This window comes from Oryzias latipes, chromosome 13 (assembly GCF_002234675.1).
Source record: "Oryzias latipes chromosome 13, ASM223467v1".
Taxonomy (NCBI): domain Eukaryota; kingdom Metazoa; phylum Chordata; class Actinopteri; order Beloniformes; family Adrianichthyidae; genus Oryzias; species Oryzias latipes.
Window position 1 is genome coordinate 5,185,321 of NC_019871.2, and position 14,720 is coordinate 5,200,040.

The 14,720-nt window shown below is 44.3% G+C and overlaps 1 protein-coding gene across 2 annotated transcripts; it reads left to right on the forward strand.

The window, feature by feature from the left end:
* Positions 1-417: 417 nt before the first annotated feature.
* On the forward strand, positions 418-10,320 carry LOC105355378. Of its 2 annotated transcripts, none has more exons than XM_011482285.3 (9): positions 418-1,626; positions 1,741-1,976; positions 2,051-2,115; positions 2,193-2,331; positions 3,508-3,620; positions 3,707-3,887; positions 6,686-6,769; positions 6,846-6,941; positions 7,017-10,320. In XM_011482285.3, the coding sequence occupies exons 1-9, from the start codon at positions 1,572-1,574 to the stop codon at positions 7,281-7,283; spliced, it is 1,236 nt and encodes a 411-aa protein (XP_011480587.1). In that variant the 5' UTR covers positions 418-1,571; the 3' UTR covers positions 7,284-10,320. The 2 variants fall into 2 exon arrangements, with proteins under 2 accessions (XP_011480587.1, XP_020563741.1); XM_020708082.2 differs by having other exon boundaries at positions 2,054-2,115.
* Positions 10,321-14,720: the final 4,400 nt, after the last annotated feature.

Here is a 14,720-nt window from a genome sequence, read left to right on the forward strand (position 1 = left end):
TGTTTTCTTCTCGGTAAACTTGAATTTTGAAGCTGCTTACTAACATCTTAGTGACACGAACCACAGTTCTGCTCGGAATAAATATTGAGATATCCTCATATCTGTTCTGTTACAGACATGTGTTCAAGTGTTGTGTTTGGAAACGACAGAGAAATCTAGAATGAAGTGTTGGAGCTGGTTGTGGAGAAAATGTTCTCCTTCTGTGTGCAGGATTGTTTTGTCTAGGAGATGTGATTCAGAATCGTCTATTTTAATATCTGAATCTTTGTCACTGTTTGTGTTTTTATAGTAAAATATACCAAAAACCCCTGAACTTTGTTCTTCAGCATTCCTGGTTGTCACCAACTGTTTTTGCTTCACATCGGGCTACATTTATGCCTCCCACAGAACACAGAGTTTCATCGCTTTCTCCAAATCCACAAATCACAAGTGGACTGGACTCCCAAGAACCCTCAAGGAGTCTGTGAGTTGTATATCTGATCCCAGAGTCCTGAATCAGAGGTTCCATCAGCCAAATTTTCCTTCCCTATGTTCTGGAGCAGATATGGAAGGCCATCCCCTCTCAGGAGGGACCACCATCCTGGGACTGCCCCCAACCATGGCGTGGTCTCACAGCGAGAAGGCCCCAGCTCAAATCCCACACCTCTGTGTGGAGCCTGCATGCTCTCCCCATTGACCCTCCCTGGACACTCCGGCTTCCCCCCACACAGTCCAAAAACATGCTTCATAGGTTGATTGATTACACCAAATTGTCCCTACATGTGAGTGAGTGGCTCTGCGACAGGATGGTGTACCCCGCCTTCACCAGACAGTATCAACACTGTGAGCCCCAAAAGGAATTAAGCAGGTTAGAAAAATGGAATAATTTATATTTGGAAAATTAAAGATGGTGCCCTTTTTCTGAGGTCAGAGGTCAATGAAATTTCAGTTGTGGCTGTAGACCTAAGCTGATGGCACATGTGAGAAATTTTGTGACGATCGCTTTTCCTAAATTAGAGGAAATGTTAAAAAAAAAAAAAAGAAATAATTGCCAAATTTCTCACTCGCCATAGGTCCTGTGGCCATCCCATAATCATTTCAAAACTTCTTTTGGATATCCCCAACACTTGTTTGAGTTTTGTTAGTGAATTTTGAACTATTTTTTTGTTTACTCCCATGAAAAAGTTTTGGCCTCATTCTTTTTTTTGGGGGGGGATATTTTGCCTGCTGTGATGTCATTGTTTTTGTTTTTTTCCACAGGCTTCTGTGTTTTTGCAAATGTTCTGAGTTTCCACATATTTGTCTGTTCTGAATCATTCTGCCTCTGAACTTCTCTTTTGTTTCCTGTTGGGAGATGTGAAAACCAAGGGAGGTGCTGCTCTGAGTGTCAGGGTGGGGCAGGGAGTTGAGCACATTCCTTTCTTGCAGGGAATGTAGAAAAAGACAAAAAGCAAAGCTTTCAAGCCGGACCTGTCCAACCTGCCGTCCACACGTCGGGCTCATTCTGAGCAGAGGAGCCAAAGAGGAGCTTCTCTTCATCTGACGCAGCATGTCAGGACGACTGTCATGTGTTTAACAGCCACTTTCCTCACATGTCAGAGCGGGAACACAGAATGTGGTGGTGGGGACCTGAGAGACAACACACAGGTAAGACAACATTTGACTTCTGATGCTGCTTGAAGATAAACTTTACCCCAAAGTAATGCAGGTTTGCTGGTCTGTTAGTGCGGATGTCTTGACAGGATTCATGTTTCACCTCAGAGTCCTGCAAACTTCAGATGAATCAGACACTTGGGTCTCTCAAGACGCTTCAACTCTGGTTGAGCTTGGCTCCAGCAGGTGTAATGTGGTGGATCTGCCAGCTGGAGGCGCTGCTTCACTCCTCTGCGTCCCAGGTGGAGGTGTGCTCCAGGCTGCTGTTGGTGTGTCTGCTGTGCGTGGTGCTGGCGGTCTCTTTGCGGGCCCTGAGGCACCGCCTGGGGCCCCGGCAGAGCCAGGTGAGCTCAGCTTCAGCACTTCACATCCCTGCTCAGCTCCTGCTGGTTTCTCAGCTGATTCTGCTTCAATTCAGCAGGAAACAAAATCCAAACAGCATCAGGGAGCTGTTCATTTAAGCAGGAATAACCACAATGTATGGTAAGGTCAAACGACTTAATACTTCTTTGAAGAAAAGGCCTTTAGAATGCTGGAAAATACTTTTTTTGTTCCTCCAGGATGGCCGAAAACAGAATCCCAGATCTCCAAGTTCCTGTTTCCGTCGCTCTGGCAGACTCTGTGCTCCTCTGTGTCCTTCAGGAGCCCCTCCAGGACCCCAGTGTGGCCAACATCGAAGCTCTCCTCTCCAGGTTAGAGGTATGTCGCTTCCACGTCCTGTGGAGCACCTCAAGGATCCCTTCTTGGACCTTTGCTGTTCAACGCAGCCATGGTGCTTCATATGCAGACAGTCGGTCTCACACCTTCACAATGCTCCTCTGGACTTTCTCAGAGCAGGTGTAACTCCAGATCCCATTTCTAGAAGAATAAGAGGCAAAAATCTATTCAGAAATTGTTTGGTTTTTAGCTCATGATGTAAAATGTGACTCAAATTTCTTCACATTTCAATCTTTAAAGACCAATTCTGAAGGAAATTGTGCTTTGGGTGTTTCTTGTAGCATTTTCTTGTGACATTCTTTGATGATGGAGGACATATTTACAAAGAAAATGAGGCCTAAAATTACTTCTCTGAGTCAAATCGTTGTGAATAAGAAGCAGATTTAAAAATGTCGTTCAAAAAGGGGGTGTGGTCCAAAGATCCCTGCTCTGCTCCATTCTGATGCATTCACTTGTAGACGACTAGTTCCATCTATGTGTTCCTCGTTTGAGCTGGCATCTGGATCAACGCTGTACGCCAGGATTGGTTTGGTATTGTTTGCCATTTTTGTCGGTTGCTGTGCGTGATGGGCTGTAAGCCAGCGGGAGAGTGTGTAAACAGAGAGCTCTCGGTGCGGGGAAGGGGGCGGGATTGCTTTACGGCTACTTTCCCGCCCACAATCAGAGGAAAATATCTGACGAACTCCTGTCGCTCTGCAGTAACAATGTCATAGAAAACGAAAGTTTTTTTTTTTTTTAAAAAAGCAAAATCATAATAAAAAGACCACTGGGAACAGTTTAACAATAGATCAAAAGGTGATCTGAGTGGGTTCTTAAGACTTTTTTCTTTGAGTTTGACATCTTATCAGCTACATTTTTGTCTTCATGCTTCAATCAAAAAAAAAAACAACCTCAAGTTAAAGAGTTTGAAAGGCGCTTTATGAATAAAGATGCCTCTAAAAGGGATAAATCTGCAGCCTGCAGCTATACACACTTCTTTAACCGTTTAAAGCTTTTGCAGATGACTTCATGCAGACCAGACGGGGTGGTTAGGAACGTGCAGGTATTCTAGCCAACGGTGATGCCTGCAGTCCCAGCACGGCTGCATCCTGAAGTGAACCTGCAGAGGAAACTTCAAGCGATTCAGTCAGCGGCTCTGACTGCTCTGTTCTCCTTCAGGCAGTGTCTCAGTCTCTGGAGAAGATCGGCCTCGGATCAGAAGCAAAACCAGAGAACGGATGCGGCGCGCTGTCAAACATAGTAAAGCTGACCTCCGACTACCTGCGGGACAGGCGAGGCTCCACCTCCTCAGAAAACGTAAATAAAAATGCTGCAGACTGAGTTTTGTTTTATTCACATCTCTTGTCCCCCCCTGCAGGAATAGGATTTTGCACGCTCTCATCCAGGTGCAGGCAGGTTTTGAAGCCAGCGTGGAGGATATGCTGCAGGGCCTGGACGGCTTCTGGAAGCAGCTGGAGGAGCTGCATGCGGGGGTCACGCTGTCCAAACGGGAAGGTCAAGGTCACAAGGACCTGGCTTCAGCCCAGACGGAGGCGGAGGTGAGCCTGCCAGCACAGCGTAAAGTACTACCAGTGCTGCAGCAGACACGTCTGTCTGGAAACAGCTGATAGACTCACACACAACAGATACAGTTTAGACTTAAAGTGCCACTCCAGTCATCATTAGATCTATTTTGAAAGTGATCCCAGAGGTTTTCTGATCATGATGATGCTGTTTTTAGCCAAAATCAAACAAACCTGTAACGTTTTCTAGAACACAGTTTCTGCAGAGCGGCAGTAGTTCATTAGCAATTCATCTCTTTGTTGATGGGCGGGACTGTTGGCATAGAGCAACCCCGCCCCTCTTCCCTTTCCTGTTGCTGAGAAGTCCCTACTTAAGCAGAGTAGGGAGCTTGTGGCCTGCCTGGCACATTTTCTACATCACAAATAATCTTCTTTACAAACGTTTTTTTTTCTGCTCCTGATTTATGATGATTTGAATGAAAAAACACTCAGAAATGCAATTTAAAACTTAGTTTTCTTTATACAGCACAGACCAAGTGTTTGGACACACCCTCTCATTCAAATGAATGGGAAGGTGTGTCCAAACTTTTGGTCTGTACTGTATATGTCCTCCATCATCAGAAAAATGCCACAAGAACAGGTTAAATACACCAAAAACAGCATTTGCATCGGAGTGGGCCTTTAAGAGACTAAGTTACATGAATTAGCTGGTTCAAACCGGATGTCTTCTGTGTACGTAAAAAGAGATCAGCTGACGTCTTAGAAAGGGAGAACCTCATCCTTAAGGCATCAAAATCTGCCTCCCAAACCCAGCCATTTATCAAGAAGGTCAGGTTTCATTTAGGAATCCAAAACGAAGTCTTTAAAGTATAATTAGTTACAACTTTTTTAAGGTAAATTCCAGTGATTGTGGATGAGATCAGGACTGAGAAACCCTTGTGTTCCAAACAGGCATTAACGGCTAATAATTAGTCATTATATTTGTCAGAACAACCATTCTTGCTCTGCTACCTTTTTTTTAAAACATCTTCTTACTTTTATATATATTGTTTCTGTAGTTCGAGTTACTTAAGTGCTAAACCGGCCACTCAGATGCCTCAATAAAAGTGGGCGGGGCCTGCTGGTCTCCACATCCAACGTTTAAAACGTTTGACTGACAGATTCTCCAAAGCCCAGTTTCCGTGGTAGGAGTGTGGACTTCCAACAAGCTCAGTCCTGACTGATGAGAGTTGTTACCATAGAAACGTGATCCGGACCAATCACTGCCTGCTGAAGTTGTGTGGCTCCAACATGGCAGGGCTCCATATCGTGGAAAAGTGATGACTTCATTTGGTTGGAGTTAGCCATTTTCTATGAGTGATGTCACACTCCCCTCAGTCCAGTAGCCATATGCAGTCAATGGTAAATTCTTAAAACTTCTTGCTGTTTGACCATGTGGTCCGCTGAGCAATCGGAAGAGAGCTGAAGGCCTTTTCTGTTCAATGGATTTTGCAGTTACAACAGGGATTGTGTACCTTTGAACACACAGTGTGTATTTGTACAAACCTCTTTTGTATTAGAGGCTAAAATGATATTTGCATACATTTTTGCTGGGACTGGATGGAATCTTGGACCCGATGATCACTTTAGCAAACGGAACATGAAACACATCTAAAACACAGAAAACAGTCTGTTGATCTGGAGGGAGTAACTGAAGATCGGCAGTAACTGCTGTCCAAAAGGATGAGAATGATCCAAGAGCGAAGTCAGGCTGGACGATGAAGGAGAAGACATAAAAATAACAGTCAAGCCAGAGTAAATCTGTGTTCAGCACTGATGGAAGTTAGCGCATGGACCAACAAGTAGTCCTAAAACAGCCCAGGTGAGAGGAGATGGGCTCCAGGTGTGTCAGGAGGAGTCCCTGCCAACAATCCTGCACACCTGAGGAGAAAACACCAACCATCAGAGGGCAGCAATGGCCGAGGAAACCAGAAGAGGGCGACAGAGGCACACAGATCTGCCACAGGTTTGGCATCCAGGTGGTCCAGATTCTTCTCATCATCAGATCTTAGGAGAGGATAAGAGTGTCAATGAACAAAAAATGAAAAAGAATCATTTATTTAAGCAAAAGGGAGGATTTTCTGTTGTCTTTTCCTCTTTTCTTTCTTTGAAATTCTTGTTAAATATCTTCTTATCTGCTGCTCTTTTAAGATGAGCTTTTTACTCTGAAATGATACTATGAATACAAAAAAAGAAAAACATATCCACAAAGAGTACACAGAATGCTATAAAAGTTGTTTGAAAATGTATAGAATAGGGCAAAATAAAACAAATAAATGCATATTTACTGCTTCTCCATATTCTTACAGTTTAAGAGAAAAATAAAAAATTAACTTAAATCCCCATTTCAGAGTTTCTCCCTTGAGGCATTTAGTTTTTTCATTCCTGTACTCACCAAATATCATTTATTACAACTGTGTTTTTTTCCCTACTATTTTCTTATTATCCGTAGCATTTTCTTAAACTTCAACTGAAGTTTGTGTATAATTTTGCTGCATGTGGTGTCTTTCAAAAGATTATAAAAGCTAAAAAGAAATCAAAATGTTTGAACTGTAGAACAAATATGTCTAACTTTTTCATTGTTGCTCAGTTTTTAAGGAGAATCCAAGAGAATTTTTCAATGTCATTTGACTTAATGTTAAATGGACAACTTTTTTTGTTTGTTCATTTTAGGCAAATAACAACAGACGCAAAATACAAAAAAAAAGTCGAAAAAAAAGAAATAAACAAAACCATCAGCCTAATTTGACCCTGTGATCATTTTGGCCTCTCTGTGTTGTTTCTGTTCTGCACAGACTCTGTTTGCGGTTTTGAATCACTACAGGGAAAAGCTTGGATCATGCGAGGTCCAGCTGAAGGAGAGCACGCAGCTGCTGCAGGTCAGCTCCCCTCTGAGCTTCAGAACCATCTCGGCCCGCCTCGTCTCCATCTGAACCTCTCTGTTCTCCTGTGCAGGAGCTGACCTGGAGCCACACTCACACCTGCAACAAGGTGAACAGCAGCAGCGAGTCCGTCTGGCCCGAGCTCCTGCTGCAGGTCAACATGGAGCAGGTACGCTCATCTAAAAAAACCAACAAAAAAAATGCAGCAAATCATGTCAGGCTCTGAAAGCATCTCTGTCCGCAGTTTGACAAAGTTCAGGAGAGCTTCACCTGCCTGGAGCAGCAGACCTCCACCTTTCAGGCCCACCTGGAGGGACTCGGGAAAGGACATCAGGAGCTGCTCTCTGCTGCTGGTCCGAATGCAGAGACTCGTCAGGACAGCGACGAGTCGCCGGAGCGCTCCGATGCTGCAGGTTCAGGAAAGAGCTCCTCCCTGCTGCTGTGTGGAAAGTCCAGCCGGCACCTCTCCTCCCGTTTTGGACGACTGCGCAAAATCTCAAAGAACAAGTGATGCGAGTTTCTCTGTGCAGCCAGAAGATTCTGCAGATGTTGATCATCTGCTGGTTCCCTCAGACATGGTTGCTCCTATTTTCTGTTTTTTTTTTTTTGTGTTTTTTGATGCTGATCAGATTTTTAAGGGAATATTGTTGCAAAGGCTGTACGGAGGGGCAGTGGTTTGTGCTCTCGCCTCTCGGTGAAAAGGCTGGTTCAAATCCCCACTGTTTTTTCTCAGTGTGGAGTTTTGGCCCTGTCAGTCTGGCAACCTGTTTGGGGATTATCCCACCTCCACCAGACAGTAGCAGGGACAGGCTCCAGCAACTCTATGACTCCAAAAAGGGATTCAGCAGGTTCAGAAAATTGCTGCAAACACAAGAAGTCGCTCTTCCCCCACTTTTGACCAAAGCCCATCACTGGACATGCCAGAGCTCAGATTTGTGAGGGAAAAACTGAAACCAAACATGACAAAATTATTTCTTGATTTTAAATACAAAAATAGTCAGAAACGGTTTAGATGAATCAACTATATTTTTAATGCATAAGGTTGAACAAAACTCTGATTTGTGAAGCGTTTGTTTGAGCGCGGCCTCTCAAAAAGGGTTTTTCCTCCCATCTATTCCCCCCGTCTGCATCAGACTGAGTGCCGGCAGCTTCCTGAACCTTCAAAGCCTGGACTCTCCGCTCAGGGCAAAATGGGGGGAGTGAATGGTAAAGAGGGGTCACGGGAGGTCAACGCCGGAAGCCTTTCTGTTATTGCTAAAAACTGAGCAGCCTTGCGGAGAGACGCAAATGTCTTTGAACCCCTATTCAATCACCCGGCTGCAACACGTCAAAGGCTGATTTCAGACCGTCCCTCAGGAAAGCTGGGAATTGGGTTGGTACAGTATTTGGGCCCCATGTCTGTGTGACTGCGAGGAGGTGATGGGGAGAGGTGGGGTCTGTGAGGAATGCAGCTGCAGGATCAGAACTGTCACAACAAAGACACGAGCACAGCGGGCCGGAGGGTTCTGGAGGAGAGTTATGGCAATGAGTCATGCAAGGAAAACAGCAAACATGGGATCAGATGACCTCTGCTTTCTGTGCACGAGCAGATGAAATTGTGTAGCTACAGCGAGACGCTAATGGCTGGCTTCTTCAAGAGGTTCTCCCAAAGCAAGCTCAAGCGCGAGTTATCTGAGAAAATACAGTTAGTGGCAGAGGTCAATCGCTCGCCTGAACCCGACAGTTACTAAGGATCAGGTTTCAGGGGCAAACACGTACGCACGTTTGTGCTGATCCGTCCTCTAACAACCGGAATAACCCCACAAGGTTCTGAAACCAAACACCCTAGACATCCTGCTGCAGAACCAGAAATGAGTCCAGAGGAGTGTCAACCAGATGAAACATCCAGCACCATCACACTCAGGAAGGGCCAACTCAAGAGAGATGGAGCTGTGAAGACTGACAGGTGCTGATTTACGCAGCATGAGAGAGCAGATGGTTTGGATCCACTCTTAAATGAATGGAAAGGGAGTTTTTCCGCCGTGAAGCTGCACATGTGCTGCATCCACGCAATGCGATCGCTCTGCTGTAAGAGGCTGCATGTGTGAAGCTCTCATGAGTCGCTCAGACCTCAAAGACAAACGAAACCCCATCAGAATGACATCAAAACGCCAGATTTTTGCTCAATATCACTCAGGTGAGAATCTTCTTTGTTTTGTTACCGAATCAAAAACTGGACAAAATTTTTGGTTGTTGCTGTATTTGGGAGCTGACTGTGAAATCACACAAGAGAACTTTTACTTTTAAGGAATGACTGTTTTCTGCAGAAACCAACGACTGTACTGTAAATAAAATCTCAAAATATTTATAAAAAAAATTGGCCAAACGTTTGTTTAAAGCAGAAGGTTTCAAGAGCCACTCCAATTAAAAAAAATTGTTTTGAGCGATTTAAACATGTTTTTGTGGCACTTTCTGATGATCAAGCTCAAAATTGCATTTCTGAAGAAATGCCCAAGAGAAGTGTCACCCACAAGCATGGTAAACATGGTAAACATGGGCCGACCAGGCTACACAGCTGTTAAAATTTTGGAGAGGCCCAGCACTCAAGGGCAAGGACCAGAACCAGCACGACAGGGACACGGACTCTTCCAGACTCAGATGTGATGTGATTCTCAGCTCATGGCCTAGCCAAAGAACTTGGAGATCCCCCTCCCTGCATGGAGAGAGGACCGCCGGGACAAGGAACCCAGCATCCAAAGGACACAGCCACCGCCACTGGCGTCCCGGTTCCTCACACAAGACATGGGATAGGGGACAGATGATCAGTGGCTCCACCATGGTTGTGTAACAAGTGTGTGTGTTTGTGTTGGAGTGTATAATGTGGTGGGGTAAGGGGTGTGTGCAATCAATTAACATAATTCCAATGTTTTGGAGGCAAGCTGTACTGTCAAATGTTGGATATCAGTGCAAATCTGCTTTTCCCCATTTCAGAAAACGCTGCAAACATGTTAATTGTGTAAATAGTTGAAGAGTTACAGTAGTTTAAAGGGCATCAACACTGAATTAAAAAGGGTTTAAAGGCCCACAACACAAATACATTAAAAAGCAAACCTTATAACAGATGGAAAATGTTTTGTCAAACATGACGTTTAGCGGATTAGTCCTTCTAGCTTGATGCTTTTTTCTTCCTGGTCAAACACGTTGATGAAAGTTCTCATTCATCAAGGTGACATCTTAAAGTCGAGTCATAGCATCTGGACTTCTTGAATTCTCGTGACTCTCCAACTGTTTACACAAAAACATTATTCCAACGGAATCTGAAGTGGAGAAAAACAGCTTGGCGGCACAAAGTTCGGTACCAAATCAGTGCAAAGCTGTCTGAATCTGAACGTCAACACTGGTGCTAAGGCTTTGGGGTGAAAGGGTTATAGTCGCCTTTCTCGAAATGTTTCACCAATCATCCAAGTGGCTTCATCAGTCTGACGCATTGACTGTATGGTAAACTGGACTGAGTTATGTGACGTCACCCATAGAAAATTGTTTAACCAAATAAAAGCAATTCAGATGCGTTTTTTTCATGCCTCCATGTTGGAGCTAGATGTCATCAGTAAGCAGTGATTGGTCTGAGTCAACGTTTCTATGAAAACCATTCTGGCAAGGAAGGAGTGAGCTTGTTGGGAGGCCACACCTCTGCCACTTTAAGTCAGGGGGCACCACCTACTTTTTTGAGGCATCTCATTGGTCAGTTTATAACTTCAATAACTTGAACTACAGAAAAAGTATCATGATATTGTGATCTCTATAGAAGTTTATGGGGTTTTGACAACTTGAAACTGGGTCACTCAGTCCAGTTCTAATATACAGGCTATGCACTCAACTTCCTGACTTTGATCAACGTTCCCCCCAGAAGAGCAGCTGCTATAAATACTTGATGCTTTGATGAGGTTCATTCCATTCAAACTGGATGGAAGCAAATCCAGTCAAAGTGAAGATTCTCCAGGACCTTCACCAGTCTGAAGCTGAGTTTGCAAGACTTTCCCAGTGAAAAAGTACTCTGATGAAATGTTAGACAAATTTCTGCAAATCGCAAAGATACAATAGTCTCCCTCAGCATCTGGTTTTTATTTTTAATTAAACAAGAGTTTGATTTGATGATTAGAGATTTTGTATTTAAGGGCGGTTTTCATTTTTTGCTGACACCTTAAAAGTTAGAACTGTTTATTTCACATAATAGTTCAAGAATAGATGTTTGTGGTTGTGAAACCTGGACAAGCGCCAGTCCTCATGTTTATCTTTATTTTGAGACCTTGCTTGGTGATAACCCACCACACGCCTGTCTGCCATTAACGGGCCAGACCCAGAGCATGCGGGGCCACGCCACTTTTAACCAGAGGCGGTTGCAGCGGACAGCTGCACACTGAAACAAAACATCAAAACACCAGTCACAGATGCACACAATTAGCAACATGGTAGACATTTGGGGAGCAAAAGGTCCATAAACTCGCAACTTATTATGGTTGATCTAACATAGCTGGAGGGGGAGCTGAACGTTAATGGGCTTTTAGTTCGGCTTGAAACATTCCTCCATCCCCACTTTAATGTCAAAGAAACCCTAACTCCTGAAATCTTTCTCAAACCTTTCATGTCAGCTGAACGCCATCTTGAGCAGGCCGTGTGTGAAGGTACATGCGTGCACGGGGAGACAGAAAAAGAGCGTGATTGGCCCCGGGGGCTGGAACATGTTTCTAATCTGAAGGAAACTCTCGGCTTCCTGTTTGTGTAAATATTTTCTTACTTTGTTTTCCGAGAGAGAAGTAAGAATAATCAAGCTGACCTTCCTGCCCTCCTACTTTTTCCCTGACATGGATCGGGGTGAAATTGTGAGGTCAGAGGAGGAAACCGTGAAAACTGTGATTCCTGAAACAAACAGGCCCCAAACCCAGCAGCTGATGGTGGAATCGCTCTATACAGGGTGACCCCAGAAGCCACATAGCCAGTGGGACCACTGTGACTGATCAACTTTTGGGTTTCCACCCATTTTCTGTCTGTGTGCAATGGAAATTGGCCTCCCGGCTCGATTGTGCCCAGTCTTTTTCCATTTGTATAAAGACCAGTGTTTGATTCTGCCAAGATGGTGACGACCAGCTTAAGCTCAAAGACTTTTACTCTGTTCAGTAATGACCAATGGTTGACATATACACATGCTTCATCTGCTCAGTTTACTGTCAACCCAAAGAGTCATGGTTTGTCAGAATTCCCTCACAATGTCCTAATTAGTGCACTATAGAATTTTGTCAGGGTATCCAAAACTATAATTCCAAGATCCAGAGCCCTGGAAATTTCCTAGAAGTCCTTGCGGAAAATTTGTGTACATGGATGCTCACTAGATTAGCAAATACGCATGCACCGGATACGTTTGCAGCTACACCTTGCTAATACTGAGTTGGACCCCTTTTAGCCTTCAGAATGGCCTTAATCCCTGGTGACATAGATTCAACAAAATACTGGAAACATTCCTTAGATAGGATGATCCATATTGACACGACAGCATCACGCAGTTGCTGCAGATTTGTCAGCTGCACGTCCATGACGCCAATCTTCCGTTCCACCACATCCTTAAGGTTCTCTTTTGGGTTGTGATCTTATAATAGAGGAGGCCATTTGAGTCCAGTGAACTCATTGTCATGTTCAAGAAACCAGTCTGAGATGATTCCAGCTTTATGACACGGCGCCTTATCCTGCTGGAAGTAGCCATCAGTGTGGTCATACAGGGATGGACATGATCTGCAACAATACTCAGGTAGGCTGTGGCATTGGAACCATGAGGGGCCCAAAGTTATTTATGCCAAATTCTGACCATATCATCTAAATGTCGCAGCAGAAATGGAGACTCATCAGACCAATGTTTTTTCCGATCTTCTACTGTCCAATTTTGGTAAGCCTGTGTGAGTTGTAGCCTCGGTTTCCTGTTCTTAGCTGATAGGAGTGACACCCGTAATGGTCTTCTGCTTCTGTAGCCCATCTGCCTCAAGGTTGGACATGACAGTAACATGACATGCAGTGATGCAATAGAACAGCGCTAGATCCAGGGCACTGGATAGTCCCGCACTACAGTCTTTTGGAAGTTAGGGAGTAGTGAGTGAATTTGGACATAGCTCCAGTGTTAGGCTATATCCGAATTCACTCAGTAATAACCGCTTGAAGACCTAATTTAATATATATATATAAATTTCCAGGGCACTGGATTCTGGAATTGTAGATTCGGATATCACGAAAAAAAGAGTGACTGCCTGATATAGTGCACTGGTGAGGAAATTTGGACATCGCCATAGTCTCCTTAAGAAAACAGCATAAACTGACAAATAAGTGATGAATATCTTCTATTTACTTCTTAAATCCTTTCACACGACTGATGCTGCCTTTTTTAACCTATAACTATTTAAACAACCATAACTACTTAAACTAAATACCCTTTTGTGCTTTATTGAAATCTTGATGCAAATCCTGTCAACATTTTACCGTTTTTCATTAACGTTTGTTGAGTTTTCTGGTTTGCGATTTGTGGTTTTCAGCGTTTTGGACCTCAGAGTCCTCAGCACATGTCAGACACAGTTGCAAACACACGAGCTGAGATGTTACAAGCTTCAGCTTGACTGATCACTTTCCTCCTCTGTGAACGAAGTGTCAACGTGTGAGGTGGCTCTCTGACGAAAGGCCAAACAAACAGGCCGGCCCAGCCACAAAGACGCCGCCACTCAAGAGACATGCGGCAGCAAAACCCCACCCCTCCACACACATACACACAAGCCCACCCAGCCTCACGTGCACCCCGAACACGGAGCAAAGAGGAGGAAATGATGGAGGAGGAGGAGGAGGGGAGCAAGTTCTGATACCCATTCACTGGATGTCACCTCCTCACAAAGGCGAATGCAAGACACTGCCACTAAATCACAGTTAATGGACTGCTTTCTCAATTCTGCAAACACGACAAGGGAAGTTTGTGTGTCTGTGTGTGAGGGTGGCAAAGGTGCCTATTTGCCACATTTGAAGATGCACATGGGCAAATAAGTCCAACTAGACACTAGGGCCAAATCCAAACTCCTCCCCTACCCCTAAGGCTTCTCCCAATCCCTACATTTAGCACTCCAACAGAGAGTTATGGAAACATAGTGTCTTCTCATTCGGATGTCACTCCCACTCGATGAAGTCATTAATGGTCATCAGTCATCCACATTAGCACGTAGCTGCCAGCACTCGGAAAATATATAACAACATCCGTTTCATAACTTCCAAAATCATGCTAGAACGAAAAATTACTTACATTTTCAGGTAAACTGTGCTTCAGAGCACACCCACATGAAGAAATGCGTTTCTCCTCCGTGTCACAGCGCGATGCGGATTACCCTCGTGACAGAGAGATCCAGAGACCTGCGCTACGAGCGTTTCCCATTCAAAAAACCATTTCGGACACCCCTATTCCTACAAATGCCCTTAAAATTAGAAGGATGGGGAGAAGCTGGAGGGGTAGGGGAAGAATTCTGATTCGGCCTAGGAATGCCTCAATTCTAGTTTTAACCCTTGTGCTTTCCTAGACACTTTAACATTGGGAGTTGGGTCATCTAGACCCACTAGACAGTGCGCTGAATTTTTTCTTCAATGATTTGTGAACATCACTGGTGTCCATGGATTACATGAAATCTTTCCACCTTTATCCACCTTTGTCATGGTAGGAATAACACGTCAATGATCATCTTGACTCCATAAGATAGCACAAGGGTTAAAACCAAACCATGTGTACACCTTTGAACAGAATTGTGGGGAGAGTGAATTGCTGTATCCCGACCAGGACTGGGTATCACCAATGATTTCCAGAATCGATTTGATTCATGATTCGATTTGATTCAGTTTCTCCCTGGGTACACACCAGGCATGTGTTCAAGAATGCGCTGAACAGGCATTTTTGAACTCA